Genomic DNA, 20,724 nt, shown 5'->3' with positions numbered 1-20,724 from the left:
AAATAATATATTGAGAGATGTATGTTTTCTACATGGAGCCTAACTGCTAATATAATATATTGGTTTTTCGAGACAGGGTTTCACTGTAGTTTTAGAGCCTGTCCCGGAACTAGCTCTTGTAGAGCAGGTTGGCATCGAACTCACAGAAGATCCGCCTGCTTCTGCCTCCTGAGTGCTGGGATTAAAGGCGCCACTACTGCCCAGCACTGCTAATATTTATATATGTGCATTTGTCGGAAAGTGAACTTGTATAAGGAATCTTTTTTTATTTTATTTTTGGTTTTTCGAGATAGGGTTTCTTTGTGTAGCTCTGGAGCCTGTCCTGGAACTAGTTCTTGTAGACCAGGACGGCCTCGAACTCATAGAGTTCTGCCTGTCTCTGCCTCCTGAGTGCTGGGATTAAAGGCACGTGCCACCACCACCCAGCCTGTGTATAAGGAATCTTAAAAGTCCATTAAAAAGAGAGAAAAGGAGGCTGAAAGGGTAGATAATAAGTGTGAAGTGAAAATGAATGAGGGAATAGTGGGGAGGAAGAGATCAACAAGAAGAGCGAGACTGCAGAAAGAAGTTTTGGGGAAAGAACAAACAAAACTAAAGATTTTCAAAAAAAAAGCCAGAAAGAAGCCTGATAATGAATAAGATGATCCATATTTTTAAAGAAGCATTTGGGTCCAGTGAGATGGCAGTTGCTGCCACCCCTGATGATATGAGTTCAATACATGGTAGTAGGAGAGAGCCAATTTCTGCAAGTTGTACTTTTTTGTTTGTTTGTTTTGGTTTTTCGAGACAAGGTTTCTCTGTAGTTTTGGATCCTGTCTGGGAACTAGCTCTCAGGCTGGCCTCGAACTCACAGCTATCTGCTTGCTTCTGCCTCCCGAGTGTGAGTATTAAAGGCGTGCGCCACCACCCAGCGCAAATTGTACTTTTACTTCTGCAGGCACATCATGGCATACTTTTTTTTTTTACAATAAGTTTAAACAGAAATACTCTACATGATGAATAAAGCTGATCCCAGAAACCATACATTATTAAATGACAATCCTAATGCCAGGAATGGACTAGCTTCCTACACATGGTTGGTCAGGGAGGTTCTCTGAAACCCTCAAAACTCTGCAGGCATTTGTCACAAATGTGGGCACCCTAACAGAACTAGATGTTCAAGACACCACACAGCTTAGCTATAAAGTGTCTAAAAATCAGGCTGGGACTGAGCTTGAGGCATCCTCCGTGCTGACAAGGTTTCATGATATTGGAAGATGTTAAACAGTCTCCTGAAGGAGAATTATCATCAAAAGTCTTATCTGTAGAAACTATATACTGCACTACTAAATACACAAGAAAGAAGTACCCATGGTCTCAATAGTAACTAACAATTAGTTAGAGGTAACTAACAATTATCTGGTTTTGGCCTGCTCCACAGGGAAGACTCACAGTTGGTGCTGTAAACTTGGTCAAGAGCTTATAGATTATAGACTATAGCTCATAAGCTACTACTATTGATTTTTATTTTTGGTTTTTCAAGACAGGGTTTCTCTGTAGCTTTGGAGCCTGTCCTAGAATTAGCTCTTGTAGACATGCTGGCCTCAAACCCAGAGATCCATACCCTCTGCTTCCCGAATGCTGGGATTGAAGGCGTGCGCCACCACTGCCAGGCACTTTTTATTTTTGCTAAATAGTATGTGCCCATCAAATTGTTACCTTGATAATAATGTTTATTCTCATAGATCAATTTTACTGTCAACTTTGGCCAGAGAAGTTCCTTTTCACAGTGGTAATGAGAGACTCATAACAGGTCAAAGTGCTGAGACTAAAGGACTGTTGACACACACTTGCCTCAGAGGCACGGGAAAATCACCATTCCAGATGACCCCTCCAATCTTACTCCTTTTTGGTTGTTGTTTTGTTTTGTTTTGTTGTTTTGTGGTACAGGAGAATTGTCTGTATTCTGTCAATCATGTTTTAAATACATGCTGATTGGCCAGGCAGGAAGTATAGGTGGGAAAACCAGACAGGAAGTAGAAATGATGTAATGAGAACAGGAGAGTTCAGGGAAGGAGGAAGTTGATTCCTCCCAGTCCTGCACAGATCATGGTGGAAGCAGGATGTGACCTGCTGGCTGAGAAAGGTGCCAAGCCATATGGCTAAAATAGATCAGAATAATGGATTAATATAAGTCATAAGAGCTAATAAGAAGCCTGAGCTAATGGGCCAATCAGCTTAAAACTTTCTTTGGGGCTAAACAGCTGTGGGAACCGGGCAGGAAAGAAACCCCCAACAAACTATCTGGCCTTCGTGTTACAGTTTTGGATTTGTTTATTTATTTATTTATTATTATTTTTTGGTTTGTCTTTTTTTAATTTATTTATTTATTATGTATATAATATTCTGTCTGTGTGTATGTCTGCCGGCCAGAAGAGGACACCAGACATCATTACAGATGGTTGTGAGTCACCATGTGGTTGCCGGGAATTGAACTCAGGACCTTTGGAAGAGCAGGCAATGCTCTTTAACCCCTGAGCCATCTCTCCAGCCCCCCCTTTTTTTTTTCCAGACAGGGTTTCTTATTCGCTCTCTAGACCAGGCTGGCCTAGAACTCACAGAGAGCTGCCTGCCTCTGCCTCTCAAGCGCTGGGATTAAAGGTGTGTACTACCACGTATATTGCGTGGGCTTTTGTGCCCTGGCTCTGGGGAAATACAAACCTATGCATTTGTTTTAGAGAAGGGAACGTTTTTTTAGCATCATTCTAAATAAGGCCTTTTGCTTTCAAATGAATTTACATGTTCACAAGATGGATGGACTCTTGCCCTCAGGACAGCATATTTTCTTGGGAAAGTAGAGAAAGGGTTTTATCTAGTTTACAATTAGTGTTTTTGATAGAATTACAACATAGCTAAAGTTTGAAAATAAAATTTCAAGTGCAGGTTGTAAGACACAACATGTCATATATTGTCTGCATCCAAGATAGACCTATCCATAAATTCCGAAAGTGTATTAGTGGGTGCCAAAAGCTGTGAAATGATTTACAAGTGGCTACTAATGGCTCTAGGCTTTGGTTAAGGGGTAATAGACATACTATTTAATTATATAGCAGTTATTGTTATACAGCTTTGTAAATATGAAAACTGAATGTATCCACTTAGAAATAATAAAGTTAAAAAAGAAATAATAAAGTTATTCTATATGTATATATATATATGACTTTATTTCTATAAAACTCAAAAAACAAATTTATATTGGTCATTGGATTATGAACAAAATCGTTTACGTTGGAATTTTAAGTCGTAACTTCTCCAAATGGTTTGTAGCATGTTAAAAAAAAAGAAGAGTAATGAGTCTTTCACCAAAATTTGAGAATTTATAAGCCAGGCATGGTGGTGACTGCCTTCAAATCCAGCACTTAAGGGGTAGAGGTCGAAGGAGCAGCACTTGAAGATCAGTCTTGGCCATAAAGTGAGTTTTGGTCAGCCTGGGCTATGAAAGACCCAGCCTCTGCTCTATTCCCACCCCAATTAAAAATTTTAAAAAAGAGAATTTGATGGAGGAGGGTTATCTGTCTATTGTGTTATTTTCATTGGTTAATAAAGAGACTGCCTTGGCCCTTTGATAGGACAGAAAATTAGGTAGGTGGAGTAAACAGAACAGAATGCTGGGAAGAGGGCAATGGGGCAGAAGCCATGGAGCCAGCCACCAGGTCAGACATGCTGAATCTTTTCCGGTAAACCTCGTGGTGCTACACAGATTATTAGAAATGGGTTAATATCAAGATATGAGAGTTAGTCAGTAACTAACTCTCTAGAGATAATGGGCCAGGCAGTGCTTAAATGAATACAATTTGTGTGTTGTTATTTCTGGGACTAAGCTAGCCTTGCGGGAGCCGGGTGAGGCGAAAAGCAGGCCTGCCCGCAGTTCCTCGCTACAAGAATTGTAGTGTTTCAGGAAATCCTTGCCTTAGTAGGTGTTGAGGAGGCATGTACCAGCTGGAGCTAATTATTCCTCTCTAGTCTATCTAAATATGGCTCAAGCAAGAATTTCAGCGCTTCTCCAGACTAGGAGTCAAATGATATTCCTCACCCAGGAAGAAGTCTGATAATTATAAATCACCATTAAATCCTCAACCCAGCCAAGCAGTGGTGTTGCACGCCTTTAATCCCAGCACTGGGGAGGCAGAGGAAGGGGAATCTCTGAGTTTGAGGCCAGCCTGATCTACAGAGCAAGTTCCAGGACAACAAGGGTTGTTACATAGAGAAACCCCGTCTTGAAAAACCAAAATAAATTTTAAAATATTTGGTTTGGTATTGGGGCCCAAGCAGCATTAGAGAAATATTCAAAAAAAAAAAAAAAAAGGAAGGGAGAGAGAGAGAGAGAGAGAGAGAGAGAGAGAGAGAGAACTGCATATCTTTAATCCCAGCACTCAGGAGGCAGAGGCAATGGATCTCTGTGAGTTCAAGGCCAGCCTGGTGTATAGAGCTAGTACACCCAAGGCTACACAAAGAAACCATGTCTCAAAAAAACTCAAATATAAAAAACTAAAAAGAAGTAAAAGCTCTTAAGAATTTTTACATGGCTGCAGAGCATTAAAGCAAGCAGAAAGACTTCTGATCAGAGCACTGTGTTACACACCCATGAAGCCTGACCCAGCCATGGAGATTAGCTGTGAAAAACTCTTAAGGCTGCCCCTTCTCTGGCCATTCTTTTTCCTTCCCACTTTGGCACATGAATGTCATCTCGATAAACTCGATTCACAAGGCTCTCTTTGTAAGGAGACAAACCTAAAACAGGAAGTCTCTATACCAGTATTCCAGCTAAAATCATAAGGGGAAAACAGACAAAAAGTAACAATTGATATTTATTTTGTTAAACAACAAATGGAGAGTCAAAAATGCTCCCCTGAAAGAACCTGAGTAGAAAGTAAACATAAATGCAATCTGTTCTCCAATAAGCTTTCATTTGATAGTAAAACGAACAAACAAAATGTTGATGATGGTAACCGCAAGACGCAGGTTGTGAAGATGATATCCTACAAACGACTGCTTCATCGAAGGTTAAATTGAAGAGAAAACTGAAATGTATGAATGTATAGATTTTAAAAATTTAGGACATAGAGCACTCAATCAAACCGCCCAGCTAAAATATGCAGGTCTTATTTACCTTCTAAACCAAAGACTTAAAAACATAAAACAACTAGGAATTTGATATGTTTATAAATATATGTGTCTGTGCCTGAGCATGTGTGTGTTTAAAGGAACAGTGACTACAGGTAGAGAGTTTTTATCTTAGATATATGCCCCTGACTTTAAAGTATGTCTTAAGTCCATGAAGTAGCTAAGAATAAAGAAAACACTGGAAATTAGGTGTTAAGTACTTCTTTCTAAAGTATTATTCTGTAATTTTAATAAGTTGGAAATTTGCCATAGTAGTAAATCAAAATAAAGTTAATGTAAAAATAAACTTTACTGTGTGCAGTGGTGATGGTACACGCCTTTGATCCCAGCGCTTAGGAAGCAGAGGCAAGTGAATTTCGGTGAGTTTGAGGCCAGCCTGGTCTATTGAGTGAGTTCCTAGGACAGCTAGGGCTGCTACACAGAGAAACCCTGTCTCAAAAAACAAAAACCAACACAAAAACCTAAGTAAACTTTATTTCAGAAAAGCAAGAAGACACACAAAGTATAAAGAAAATTTAGGCTTGGGGAAAAAAAGGAAGAAAGAAAGAAAGAAAGAAAGAAAGAAAGAAAGAAAGAAAGAAAGAAAGAAAGAAAGAGAAGCAAAGACTCCCCTCTTAGAACTACTGTGCTGCTTTCCTTAAGTTGTAGTAGGTTGTGTTTCATTTTCTCTTGTCTCAGATGCTTTCAAACCTCCAACTACCTTATATCTTTTTATTAAGATATTTTCTATTCTTGGGACTGGAAAGATAGCTCAGAAATTAAAAATACTGAATGCTCTTGCAGAGGACCAGGGTTTGGCTCCTGGTACCTATATGGTAGCTCACAACTTTCTGTAACTCCAGTTCCAGGAAGATCAAGGAATGACCTCTTCTGGCTTCTTCACATACTAGGTATCCATGTAAAACACATACACATGATGCAAACACCCATGCACATAAAAAAATAAATCATTTTAAAAGATAAAAAAAATCAAACAAAAAAATCCACCCTTATTTCATTTTCTCATTGTCTCCAGCATTTCTGCAAATGCAGAAACTACAATTTGAAGTGGAGTAGGTGGAACAGATGTTGTATGTGTTTAAGTTTTTGACATCTTGAGCATCATAAATACTTCTGTGACAATTTTATTTTTTTTAAATATTGCATAAATTTTTACTATTATTTTTTCCTCCATTTAAATTATTTTTTTCCTTCACTTTTCATGTGTATGGTGTGTTTACCTTGTGCCTGCACAAATCTTTTTCCATTGCTCTTCTACATTATTCATTGAAGTGGGGTGCCTCTGTCAAAGCCAGAGCTCCCAAAAGTCTAGCTAGCAAGCTTGCTCTAGGGATCCCTCTCCACCTGCTGAAGTTGGAATTACCAGTTTTTCAGGAGACGTTTACACGTGGTTTGTATTTATTCGAGTTCTGGGGATGCTCACGCTTGCCCATTATGCACTTTAACCACTGTGCTATCTCACCAGCCCTTACCTTCATTTGAATTCTGAGACAAGAATCAGATTTTGGAGCAGAGAGGGTACCCAGGAGGGGCATCTAGAAAATAGAGAGAGAAAATCAATCCCCCAGAGATCTGGGAATGGCTAACAGCCCTTGGAGCACACACTGCCTATCTCCATCAGACAAAGAAATGCCCCAGGGCTCAGAGTGACAGGGCCCAGGCTGAAGACACCAACTGGACCTGCAGGTGAGGAATGGGCCTGGACTTTGCCAGGTAAGATCCTCAGGGCAGGAGGAGGGGCGGGGCCGGGGCGGAGCTTGGCTTGTGACGCAGTCTCACGTGACTGGTCCACGCAGGCTCACGCCCCTCTCTGGGTCTCTGGACCTGCCCGACTCACTCCCTCCAGCCCGCCATCCCTCACAGAGGCACCTGTTCCCGGTCTCTCAGCTGCTGGCGCAGAGCACGGGTCCGGACAGCGCGGACGGCAGGAGCAGAAGGAGCAGGTGAGGGAGGCGGCGGTCCAGGCCTGCGGAGCCCGTCGTCGGGGCGCGGCGACCCCCGGCCCCGCAGTCGCAGCGCAGGCCGTGGCAGCAGGTGGCCATTCCTGTGCGCGCTGCGGCGCGGCGGGCCTGACGGGGGCGGGCCTGGGCCGAGACCCTCGGGGAGTAGGAGCCTGCGCCCCGCGACAGCTTCCCCAGCCCCAGGCCGGCTCCCCTGCAGCTCCGGTGCCCAGGGCTGGTCGGTGGGGCGGGGCGGGGGCGGCCGTGGCGGCGGGAAGAACCTGGGCTGGGGCGGGGATACCCAGGGAGGCGCCGCAGGTCCTCCCTTCTCCCCTCCCTCCTTCCGTCCCCCCATCCCATCACCGACCCCCCCCCCGCCTGATTCGTTCGCAGATCCCAGGAGTCCAGCTTCGCAGCGCACCTGGTGGTGAGCATCGCCCCCCAGGAGAAGGCAACGATAGGCCCAGGTGGGTGCTGGGACAGGCCTGGAGGCCCGAAGAGGGGGAAAGGGGACCTGGACGAAGCTGAGTCTCACATCCCAGAGCCCAACTTTTCCCTCTACTTTTTTTCCTCTTCTTCCATTCCCGGCTTCTCTTTTTGTACCTGCCGGAGCCTTGGAAATGGGTTCGCAGGGGGAAATGATAGACTTTGGGGTGGGGATGGGGGGTTTCAGGCCCAGGCCTGTGCCTGTGTTCCATGTACTGATCAGTCTACGGAGGAAGCAGTCCTATCTATCTCTTGTTTCCTAGGAATCATGGCGTCCAATGAGCAACAGGTCCTAAAAGATCTCGCCGTACAGAATGATGAAAAAAACCGTGCAGAAAGGAAGGCCTCCAAGCAACGTGAAGAAGAATTGCAGCTCTTGGAAGAGGTTAAAAACAAGAAGCCTGGGGGGAATGTCAGAATGGGACTAGTCAGGCGACTTGTGCCTAATTTTCGATGGGCCATACCAAATAGGCGTGTTGATCACAATGAAGGGGGAGAGGATGCTGGCAAGTTTGTAGGGCAGGTGATGGAAATCAAGAGAAAGACTAGGGAGCAACAGATGAAGCCTTACGGGCGTTTCCAAACACCAGAACCTGACAACCACTATGATTTTTGCCTCATACCTTAAAATCGCAGTTTTTCGCTGAGCTCATAAAGTGGCCTCTGTTTTACAAGCTTGTATTTAGTGAGGTACTTTTTCTGTAAACTTTTGGTGTTTCCACCTAACTGTTTCTATCGACATAAATATGTTTTATTGTTGCATTTAATTCTAAACATTCCCATCAGCATGGCAATTTAATGTGGTTTAGAAGGAAATCTTTTTTGAATTGAAATTAATAAAGCAATTTAAAAGGCTAAGTCGTATTCTTTTACCCTGGTCGTTAAATTTCCTTCATAGTGTCTTATCTCCACCAGCTATTTGGACTCAAATCTATTGTCACTGGCAGTCCTTTTTTTAAAAATCATGTTTCCAATTAATCAGTAAGGAACAGCCATATCTCGAGCAATGTATTTGTAGAGTTTTTCAAAGAGTGTGTGCCTAGTATCGTTATGGAAACACCTTGGAAAGGAGTTTCGTTTGGGTTTTGTTTTTGGGTTTTTTTGGGGGGGGCTGGTTGTTTTTGCTGGGCAGTAGTGGCACATGCCTTTAATCCCAGCACTTGGGAGGCAGGCTGGGAGATCTCTATGAGTTCAAGGCCAGCCTGGTCTACAAGAACTAGTTCCAGAACAGGCTCCAAAGCTACAGAGAATCCCTGTTGTGAAAAACAAAAAAAAAACCCAGTAGGGCTTATGATAAACTGGGGTAGTCACTGTGAGCCCAAGTATGACTGAAGAAAATCTCCATCTTGAGTAACCTATAGTTCTTCACTCTATCACCACTTTACAACATGTCAGACCTCACTTTTCTCCTTACTACAACCTGTACAGTCTGATCATCCTCTTTATACATGATAGCCCTGGAGCTGTAAGAAGCTAACTCCCGGGGCTGCCCATATGCTGTGTATCTTACCAGGTGGACTTAGCCTGGAACATTTGTATGGCACCCTCTCTTTGGGACACATTTTTTTTTTTTTAGTTTTTCCAGACAGGGTTTCTCTGTAGCTTTGGAGCCATCCTGGAACTCACTCTGTAGACCAGGCTGACCTTGAACTCACAGATCTGCCTGCCTCCGCCCCCAAGTGTTTAAAGGTGTGCACCACCACTGCCCACCTGAGATGCAGAATATTTAATTTGTAATTGACACAACCTGAGGAAATTCAAAGAATTAACAAATATGAAGCTACATATCTCTGTTGATACCTCCAACAAACACTTTAATAGAACACTGGGACATAAAATGTATTACTATAATAAAAAAGAGGCTATCAATTTGGGAAGGAGTGGTCTGGGTGGAAGGGTTGGGGAGAAGGCAGGAAGGAGAGAGATACTCTAATATTTTAAAGTTTTTAATAAAATCTTAGGCCCTTCAGTCTATTACTATTTAAAATGAGAATTATCACCCACTTTGGTTCATGAAAAAAGTTTATACATCATAAAAAGCAGTTAAAGCCAGGTGCTGGTGGCCAGCCTGGTCTACAGAGTGAGTTCCAGGACAGCCAAGGCTACACAGAGGAACCCTGTCTCGGGGGAAAAATAAAAGTTAAAATCAGAGTTTGTATGTTTGAAGTTTTATTTAGTTGTAGAACTGTCCTACCTGGTGGGTAAAGCCCTGGCTGGGGTTACCTTCCAACATCAAAAAATGAAGACTCTCCCATTAGTGTAAATAATTGTTTGGACAAACAGTTTTTTCTGAAGACCCTTAAAATGTGTTTCTTTTTAATTTTTATTTATTTATTTATTTATTTTGGAGAGAGGGTTTCTCTAGCTTTGGAACTTGTCTTGGAACTCACTCTGTAGACCAGGCTGGCCTTGAACTCACAAAGATCCACTTGCCTCTGCCTCTCAAGTGCTGGAATTAAAGGCATGTGCCACTACCGCCTGGCTCTATTGAAGCTGATTTTTAGAAGTTTCCTTCAATATATGTGTGAGTTTCTTGCCTGAGTATGTGCCTGGCGCTTGTGAAGGTACTGAAGTTTCGGGTGGTGGTGGGCCACATGTGGATGCTGGAAATTGAACCCAGGTCTTCTGCAAAAGCTGCCAGTACTCTTAACTACTGACCCATTTCCCCAGCCCCTTAAAGTGTATTTCTAAGGACTGAGAATATAGCTTAGTAGTATAGCACATTCTAGCGTGCATGAGTCCTTGACTTCACTCCCCAGCACTTCAAAGAATTCTATCTAGAGCACAGAAGGGTTTATTTTATTAGTGTATATTTATTTTACAAGTAATGGGTTTCATACATGTACATCACACATACTTTCTCTCATCCCTTCCCACTTCATACCGTTCCTTTCTTCAGCCCAAATAACCCTTCTACTTTCTTATTTCTTTATTATTGTTAGTGTGAGAGAGGGGAAGGGAGAAAGAGACAGAGACACAAAGAAAATGGAACCTAGGGTCTTGTACGTGCTGCACAAGTGCTTTACTGACGAACGAGATCTCCAGACCTCATTCTATTTTTAATTTTGAGACAGGTTATCACTAAGCTGCCCAGAGTGGCATTGAATTCACTCTGTAGCCCAAATAAGGCTTGAACTTAGGATCCTCCTACTTCAGCCTCAGAAGTACTGGGTGTTACAGGAGTCTGCTGCCAAGTCCAGCAACTTTTGTGTTTAGCTCTTTGTATGTTCTGGACATTAATGTCCTGTTAGATGACTAGCTAGCAAATACTTGCTACTTGGTTTTCTCTGGCCTCTGTCGTTTCTTTTACAACACAGAAACTAATTCAATGCAGTCCCATTCGTGTTACTAGACTATTGATGTCCTCTTTAGAGAGCCTTTGCCTGGAATCTTCAAGTGGTTTCTCTGTGCTTCAGGTCGTTCAGAGATATTTAATCAGTTCAAACTTTGATGTCACAGATAAGGAAACTAGACAGAAAAACGATTTACCTATGGCCGCACAGCCAGTTTGTGGAAGAGCTGTGTCCACAGCCTTCTTCTTACCAATTCCCAGCAAGGGGGCTTTGCTTTTCTTCTCACTCCAGTGGCTACACAGAGCATTGTTTGAAAAGTTTTACAGCATTTGCTGACTGCCAATAGGTGTGAATGAATGATCATGCACACTTGTACACAATCAATGCTTGTTGTTCATAAGATTTGGTCATCACTCAAAACATGTTTACCTCCCTGCCTATAATCGTTTTGGAGTTGTAATCATCTCTCATTTGCCTAGAAGAAAGAGATGATAGCCTGGCCAGAGAATGCACAGTGATAAGCTATGGGCAATTAACAAAGGCCTGCAGATTGAAGTTCGTTAATGTTCCTTTAGTGCTTTTAAAAACCAGCACTTGAGCCTGTCTCGCCAATCAGCAATCCTGTGTCACCCCCACTTAACCTGTTCTTTTTTTAAAGTTAGGAATGTGGGAGTAATCAGAACATGATTCCATCAGGGAAGGAAAACAGAAGCCCCTTCACTGGGGTGGTGAAAAGGACAGGGGATGAGTGCAGAGATTTTGGAAGAAAAAAAAAGAGTCAATGTTTGGATTCAAAATGTGGTTTGTTCAGTACTTAAAAGAACCACATTTACAAAATTTTTGTGTGGTTTCTTTTTTCCCTCTATAATTATGTTCTTCTAATAGTTTTATGCTATTGGGCATCATTTTGGTGTATGAGCTGTTTCAAGTTTATTTTTGTGTATGACTTGTAAAGTCTGTTATTCATTTTGTGACATGTGACTATCCAATTGATAGGGCATTGTTTGTTGAAAAGACTTGTCTGTTTTCATTGAGTGCACTCATTTGTCTAAAACCCAGTGTTTATGTGTGGGACCTCTCTCTGTATTTTCTATCTTAATTATTGTAGCCTTACAGTCCCTCTTAAGATTGGGTAGGAAAGGTCTTGTTTGTTCTTTGGTATTAAAATTTCTTGGAATTTTAGGCTTCTTAAATTTTCATATAAATTTTATAGTTAGAAATTTACAAAAGTTTTTCTGAGATTGTTTTGAAGTACCGATCAGTGATAAAATATAGCATTTCTTTCTTTTTTGGACAGGGTCTCACTATGTCGCTCTGGCTGCACTGGAGCTCATGCACTCATAAAGATCCACCTGTCTGTTCCTCTCAAGTGCTGGGATTAAAGGCGCGTACCACCACACCGGGCTATTACTAATTTTTGTTGTTTCCATTTTAGCCTTGTAGCCTAATACATTGTTGGAATTCATTAGGTAGTTCTAGTAGCTGCACACCACTTTGACATAATCATTCATATAATCTACAAATAGTGTTTTGTATGTATAAAACTCAAAGGTAAACATCTTGTTTTTACAGCACTCAAGGTCAAAGGATGACCCCCGGTATCTCCTGAAATCTCTATGAGGTTTTCATACATTTTTTTTCTCTTTTTAAAAAGTTCCCATAATAATCATTAGTAGATGAATATGGTTTCATGAGAATGGCTTGCTCAGCTCCTTTCCCAAGGGAAGTGTGAGAAGATTATCAGAAACTAGGAATTGCATTTGAAAAGCATGGGAACACAATTACTAAGGATAACTCTTTTTCGTTTGAATTAACAATATGAAACCTGAAGCACCCTGGAGCACTGGCCTAACCATTTCCAAGTGAATGACAGAGTTTGGTTCAATCAGACAAGATGAGCAATAGCTTTGGAAAAGTCAAACAAGCAAAGAACAATTAGGCAAGTGTGATGCCAAGATGCAAGCCTGTAACCACAGTTCTCAGGAGACAGACAGGAGAACTGTGAGATGGAGGAGGCCTTCCTGGACTATGTGGTAAACCAGAGTCTCAAAATTAAATAAAACTACAACAAGCACTAATAACTGTGAATGAGAATGTGGAGTTGGGCAACCGTCATACTTTGCTGGTGAGAACGTGTAATCGTACAGTTGCTATAGAAGACCCTTCCAAAAACACACAGAACTACTCTATGATTTTTTTTTGAAACAGGGTTTCTCAGTAGTTATGGAGCCTGTCCTGGAACTTGATTTGTAGGCCAGGCTGGCCTCGAAACTAACTCACAGAGATCTGCCGCCTCTGCTTCCCGGGTGCTGGGATTGAAGGTGTGTGCCACCACCACCCATTTACCCTATGAATTGAAGATATCAAGAGAATTAAAAACATGTGTTCAAGCAAAATTTCTACCCAATCATCATACCATTTCTTATGATAGCGAAAAAAACATTAATCAGATGTTGAGCCTAAAGCCCCACCAAGGAGGAGGTCGCCACAAGAGACACTCTCAGCACGGTTGATGCAATACCAAGATGAATTTTTATTCTACTGCTGCGGCAGAGGTCCCTCATCCTCGAGAGGAGAAGGACCCCTGCTTTGTCTATTACATACAGGTTCTTTTAAAGGAAAAAATCACAGAATCAGGGAGGGGGTAGTACAGAATTAAAAGGGAGAGTCCAGAAATCATTTATCAACTATTTTGACTAGTTCATTTAATGGTCAGCTAACTCTAATTGATCAATGCTATGGTGGCTACTGGGGTGGTTGAACAAGGAGGAACACCTGCAGGTTGTCTGCAGGTCATCTCAGCCCAATTCCAGGGTCTGGGGCTATAGAAGAAAGACTACAAAGGGGATGGAAAGTACTCAGAGCTCCAGTGCATGCGTGGTTGGTTTCCAGGGTCCTGGTTCCCAGGAATGGGGTGCAGCAATGCTAAGGTGCCCCAAAGTCTTTCACACCCAAACATCATTTAACTGAGAAACCAGTAAATAAAACATGTCATAGCCCTACAATTCATTATTCAACGAGAAAACAAGTAGTAATAAATATTCTATCATGGATAAACTTTTTCAGTATTTTTGTTTGTTTGCTTTTCAAGACAGGGTGTCTCTGTGTAACAGTTCTAGTTGTTCTGGAACCAGGTCTTGTAGACCAGGCTGGCCTTAAACTCGCAGAGATCTGCCTGCCTCTGCTTCCCAAGTGCTGGGATTAAAGGCGTGCACTACCACTGCCCAGCCTTGTCAGTATTATGTTAAGGGAGAAAGCCAGACAAAAAAGGCTACACAATTGTAGGATTCTGTATATCTAGAATGCGTAGCACAGACAGGTCCACTATGATAGGAAAATGAGTGGTAGATAGTGGCTGAGGGGAACAGGTATTAAGAGTGACTACTAACGAGAAGAAAGTTTCTTCTTGGGGTAATGAAAATATTCTGAAATTACATAGTTGGGTGGTCAAAATTTGTAAATACACTGTAACTGACTGAAGTATACACCTTCACAGGGGGATCTTTATTTTATGTGAATTGTCTTCTTATGTCTATAATTAAAAATAGCATGCCAAAGGGGCATCTTATTGATAGCCAGAAGAACAATTTAGTATATATAAAACAGTACATTGACCTGGTGGTGAACTCACATGCCTTTAATTCCAGCAGTCGGGAGGCAGAAACAGGCAGATCTCTGTGAGTTTGAGGTCATCCCGATTGACAGGGCCAATTCCAGGACAGGCAGGATTACACAGAGAAACCCTGTCTGGAAACAAAACAAACATACAAAAATACCAGTTTGCTTCTTGTTATGGTTAATTGTCACTTTAAGAGACAAGCCATGCCCACTCCCAGTGACCCCTGCCCTTCTCTGTCTCTCTCCTCTTCTCTATCTTCCCCCACCCTCTAAATAATAAATATCCAATTCTATTCTGTAGGATGTGTCTGTCCATGTGCCTTCTACCCGCTGCCTGCTCACCCCCCACCCTCCCACTCCCCCACCCCCCCACCCCCAGCTCACTGGGACCAGCCCGCTTGGGACCAGCCACTAACTGCTCTGCAGGCCTGCTGCTGGGGATCTTGCAGCATTTTCAACATTTCTCTCACAATAATTAAAAATAAATAAGAAGTAGAGTGTGCACCACAGGCCAATTTATGTATAAAAATTCTGTTGGGGCCTGGGAGATGGCTCAGCAGGTAAAGGCACCAGCCACCAAACTTGAAAACCTGAGATCTATCCCTGTTGTCCGCATAGTGGAAGGGGAGAATGGACCACCAGGAGTTGTCCTCTGGCCTTCACACTGTACCCAGGCATACTCACCCTCCTCCCCAACACACAAAATAAATTAATTAAAAATGTCTAATGCCTTTTTGTTGTTGTTTTGAGGCAGGGTTTCTCTGTCTAACAGCCCTAGCAGTCTTGGAACTAGCTTTGTAGACCAGGCTGGCTTCAAATTTAGAGATTCACTTGCCTCTGCTTCCTGAGTGCTAGGATTAAAGGTGTGGGCCACCATGCCTAACTGTAAAAGCCTTTTGTATATAAACAAGAGATGCCAGCTGGGTAGTGGTGGTATATGCCTTTGCTGCGGGAGTACCTTCCGCTGCTTCAGCCAATAGTCACTGAAGCACGAGCCCACAGTGCTGCGGGAGCGCCTTCCACTTCATCAGCCAATAGCCGCTGAAATACCAGCCCACTGGGGTGTGGTATATTTCTCTTTAAAAGAAGAGCGATAAGCCTCGGCTTGGCCTCTTGGTTCCGGCTCCAGCTCCAGCAACTAGGCTCCTTTCCTGATGGTTTATATGTATGTAAGTTTACCCTCCCAAAATAAATACCCCTTTAAAACATAACTGGTGTGGGATTGATTCACCATTATGCCTTTAATCCCAGCACTAAGGAGGCAGAGGTAGGCAAATCTCTGTGAGTTCGAGGCCAACCTGGTCTACAAGAGCTAGTTCCAGGACAGGCTTCAAAGCTACAGAGAAACCCTGTCTCATAAAACCAAGATAAATAAACAAACAGATAGATAGGTAGATAGATAGATAGATAGCTAGATAGATAGATAGATAGATAGATAAAAATAAACAAGAGATGGCTCAATTGCCAGGCAGTGGTGGCACACGCCTTTAATCCTAGCATTTGGGAGGCAGAGGCAGGTAAATCTCTGTGAGTTCGAGGCCGGCCTGGTCTACAAAGAGACAGAGAAACTTTCTAGAGAAAAAAAGCTACAACAGAGAGAGAGAGAGAGAGAGAGAGAGAGAGAGAGAGAGAGAATGAGAATGAGGTGGCTCAGTGGGTAAGAGAGCTTGCTGTGAAAGCATAATCTGAATTTGAATCCCCAGAAGCCACAAAAAAACAAGCCAGGCAGGGCTGCACACATGACTATAGCCCTGCATTGGGAGGTGGAGACAGGCAAATCTTGGGAGATCACTGGCTCAGCCTATAGGACAACCTTTCAATTCAGTGAAAGATGTTGTCTCACAGGAATAAGTTAGAGAGTGGTGAAGATATCTGATGTTTTCCTGTCTATCGGTGAATCAATTCCACACCAGTTATGTTTTAAGGGGTTATTTATTTTGGGGGGTAAAACTTACATACACCATAAACCGTCAGGAAGGGAGCCTAGTCGCTGGAGCAGGAGCCGGGACCAAGCAACAGAACCAAGAGGGCCTGATCCGGATCTGTGTTTCTTTTTAAAAGAGAAATATACCATGCCCCAGTGGGCTGGTATTTCAGCGGCTATTGGCTGACAGAGCGGAAGTCGCTCCCCGCTGCACTGTGGGCTCGTGCTTCAGCGACTAGGCTGAGGCAGCGGAAGATACTCCCACAACACCTCCCCCTTTTGTTTAAGTAAGAGAGTTTTAAGCCTACTACGAAATTATATACAGTAAGTATAAACCTACACAATTATATACAATAAGTACAAATATCCTATTTTAACTAGCTAAAGCCTTGTATAATAAATAACTTGGCCAAGTCATGAAAGGAAAGTAACTACGTTTATATAATCTTTAATCCCATCAAAGATCTGAGAAGGGAAATAATGTTACCTGAGTAATTAGGAAGTGCAATCAAACTTCCAGAACATGTAACAAATCATAGAGACAACTGGCTACCTGGGCAAACATCCAAAGTCATGTTTGCAGCGTTGAAGCAACCAACTTTGGCTAAGGCCTAACGTAACTGACATACCATTTTTAAAGGCAAGGAACTTTTTAAAACTATCTTACCCTGTGTTGGCAGGATATGACAGTCCTGTTTTATCCATTTACGGATATTCTGAAACTCTGTTAGTAGTTGAGATATGGGCATTTCTTTACCCAAAGGCCAGTTCTGCCAAGAAGAAAGGCTCCAGGTGGAGTGTCTTTGGTGCTCAACATTCTCTCGGGAATAGGTCAGTGTTGTCAGGAGTATTTGTGTCTCACTACCATAGAACTCTGAGTTAGATTAAAGGTCATTTTTTACAGCTCTTTGAAGAGGTTGGAGATTATCTATCTATACTGAATATAATCTCTATATATCTAAAAAACCTGATTAGTCTAATTATAAATGTCAAATTTAGATGACTATTGTTTTATATAGTTTTCAATATCTATTTAACTTAAAGACTGAGATAATAAACAACTGTGCAATAAATGAGGACAATGTGACCTCCAAATATAAACAATGTGCAAGTATACATTGCAATATGGTAAATATATATATCAATACATAAACAATATATAAGTATCTTGATCAGAGGTAGAAGTGTACAATGCAATATGGTAAAATATACATATATCAAAACAATATATTTATATATGTCAATATATAAAAATGTTTTAAACAGAGGTAGAAGCATGCATGCATAAAATAGTCAACATAATTTAACTTTGTATCAATATATAAGAATCAATACCAATATATTTGTCTAAAAACAATAACTCACAAGTACAAAGCTATTATCCCATAATCCAATTATCCCCTTTTTTTTTTACAGAAAATTAGGTAGGCGGAGTAAACAGAACAGAATGCTGGGAAGAGGGCTATGAGACAGACGCCATGGAGCCAGCCACCAGGTCAGACATGCTGAATCTTTTCCGGTAAGCCACCACCTCGTGGTGCTACACAGATTATTAGATATGGGTTAATATCAAGATATGAGCGTTAGTCAGTAACTAACTCTCTAGAGATAATGGGCCAGGCAGTGCTTAAATGAATACAATTTGTGTGTTGTTATTTCTGGGACTAAGCTAGCCATGTGGGAGCCGGGCGGGACGAAAAGCAGGCCTGCCTGCAGCCCCTCACTACACCTGTCCTCCTCTGACCTCTATATGTACTCATCTGAGTGAGCGCACACCCGCACATTTGCATGCACACACCACATACACACATCCAAACACAGATCCCACATACATACCACATATACACAAATACATGTCTTTTGATGCATAATAAAATTTAATTTGTCAAATCAAAAAGGAAAGTGAGCGATTCAACAGATTGTCTTCTTGTCCTATGTTACACTGATTTGAGGATCAGCCAACTAAAGCATCTCCTAGAACCAAGCATTAATTTTCAACATCCCATTGTATTAAGACATGTTTTTGAATGAAACCCAACTTATGCATGGCAGAGTGTGAGCATGACACAGCAAGGACTGTATAACCCAGTCTTATCTAAAAGTTGAGAATATAAGCTAGATTCCCAGGTGTGATCTTTCTGGGTGTATGCTCTTGGGCAATTTTCTGAGACCTGGGTTTTGCATTTATCATTTGGGGCCCATAACATTTAACTGGGGTTATCAGTGTGGGGGAAACCTTCACAGTTCTTGATTTTTGTGTTATAGTAAGGGCCTTCAGCAAAGGACTTTGAACATAATTTGAAAATTATTCAGATTTTAAAGCTAAGAGAGAATCTACACTAACAACTAGTGGCCCATATCTGGCCTTTATTTTCCAGAACTAGGAGTTTTCACTAACTCGAATCAAGTAAGAAATCAGTGGTCAACCTATTCATCTCTTTACTAGTAACAAGTGCATGCCAAAATAGGCCAACTTCTCTAAAACTTTTTGCAATCTTAGAGATTTAATGAAATAAAATTATAATTATGATCCCGCTATTGTTTTGTTTAATGCAGGTAGGAAGAGGTGGGAACTGCTTCATACAGCCCTTTGATGATCAAAGAGACAAGAAGGCCCAACATTTTTAACATCTAACTATCAAGATTTTGTTTGTTGTTTATATGCAACTGGAATCTAGAGGAAAAAGATGGCATTTGAGGGATTATGATGGAGATTCGTGTGGGAGATATGAAACTGGTACCTAGTTTTGCTCACAGTTCACAAGTGTAATGCAGCCTGGAAAAAGCGATCCATGAGCACAAATCCAGAAGAAAAACTGAGCAGAATTTAGCCAACATGCATCTTGTTTCTGCCAGAGAATTATAGCACCAGTTAACAAATGACAGAATTATCCCATCTAGGACTATTCTGTCTACTGTGACATTTCTGATACAGATTAAAATAACTAGATCTTTCTTTCAAACTTCTCATTCTATCCTGCCTGAGCTTCTGGCATCACTATTGAATGTAAAAGGCCATGTGAAGTTCAAGAGTCACTTACAGCATTTTCAGTCTGAGGAAAATAGGCATCACAAGATTTTTTAAATTATGCTTTATGTTCATTGACCAATTTATTATTAAGAACAACAAGATGAGCAGGGGATGGTGGCACGTGCCTTTAATCCCAGCAGCACTTAGGAGGCAGAGGCAGACAGATCTCCATGACTTTGAGATCAGCCTGGGCTACAAGAGAAACTAAGAGAAAAGAAAAGAAAAGAAAAGAAGAGAAAAGAAAAGAAAAGAAAAGAAAAGAAAAGAAAAGAAAGAAAAGAAAAACATCTTGGGGGCACTGACCTCCCCAAATATGTGAATTTGAATCCTAGCACCCACACAGCAGCTCACAAACATCAGTAACATCAATTCCGGTAGTTTTTTTTTTGTTTGTTTGTTTTGTTTGTTTTTGGTTTTTTGAGACAGGGTTTCTCTGTAGCTTTGGAGCCTGTCCTGGAACTAGCTCTTGTAGACCAGGCTGGCCTCAAACTCACAGAGATCCGCCTGCCTCTGCCTCCCAAGTGCTGAGATTAAAGGCATGCACCACCACCACCCAGTTTCCAGTAGCTTCTAAGTCATCTTCTGGCATCCTTGGGCACTCCTTGCACATAGAACACATACATGCAGATGAAATACCAACACTCAAATACCTGTTTTTTGAAGATAACATCTTCTGGTCCTATTTCCAAACATATTTAGGAAGTAAGCAAGTACATAATTCATGATAGGTATACTCCAACATTCCCTTCACTGTGTTTCTAGATTCTTGCATGTATATACAATTAGTAGTACATCAACGTTATTTATATGAGATAAATCAGGAGATTGCCAGCTGATTAAATCAGTAGAGTCTTGTTGTAGTGGAAAAAATTGAACTCATCATCCTTATTGTTTGCATGGACATTTATACTTTTGGCTGTGCTTATTAACTTAAAATTATAATGTCTACTAATAATTTGTGCGCTCTTATGTGTTAGAAATTATAACACTGAGAAAAGTGAAATGAAATCCTGCTCTTTTTGGAATTCATATTCTTACTGGAGAAATCAGAGGAGTTTAAAGAAGAAATGCCTGAAAGAGGTGAGGGAGGAAAGCAGTCAGATAGCTGAGGGTAGAGCTTCTTCAGCAGAGGGAATGACAAAGGCACTGTCTCTGACCTGAAAAAATGCTTGACCAAGATTCATTACATTCCTTCCTGCCTCTTATCTACAGTCCCGGAACCCATTCTCACAGATAGGCTGACATTGTTTCCAGTGTAGCAAAAGTGTT

The 20,724-nt window shown here is 41.6% G+C and overlaps 1 protein-coding gene across 1 annotated transcript; it reads left to right on the top strand.

Moving 5' to 3' along the window:
* Positions 1 to 6,960: 6,960 nt before the first annotated feature.
* Positions 6,961 to 8,447, top strand: Bex4 (brain expressed X-linked 4). The gene is made up of 3 exons (XM_048428186.3): positions 6,961 to 7,106; positions 7,497 to 7,570; positions 7,853 to 8,447. The coding sequence occupies exon 3, from the start codon at positions 7,858 to 7,860 to the stop codon at positions 8,215 to 8,217; it is 360 nt and encodes a 119-aa protein (XP_048284143.1). The 5' UTR covers positions 6,961 to 7,106; positions 7,497 to 7,570; positions 7,853 to 7,857; the 3' UTR covers positions 8,218 to 8,447.
* The last annotated feature ends 12,277 nt before the right edge of the window (positions 8,448 to 20,724 follow it).

This window comes from Myodes glareolus, chromosome X (assembly GCF_982192425.1).
Source record: "Myodes glareolus chromosome X, mMyoGla1.1, whole genome shotgun sequence".
Classification (NCBI taxonomy): domain Eukaryota; kingdom Metazoa; phylum Chordata; class Mammalia; order Rodentia; family Cricetidae; genus Myodes; species Myodes glareolus.
The sequence above is the reverse complement of the archived record's forward strand: the minus strand, read 5'-3'. Positions and strand labels throughout refer to the sequence as shown.

What these genes read in the sequence shown, in the direction of transcription:
- Bex4 (XM_048428186.3), top strand. Translation starts at nt 7,858, where the DNA reads ATGGCGTCCAATGAGCAACAGGTCCTAAAAGATCTCGCCGTACAGAAT.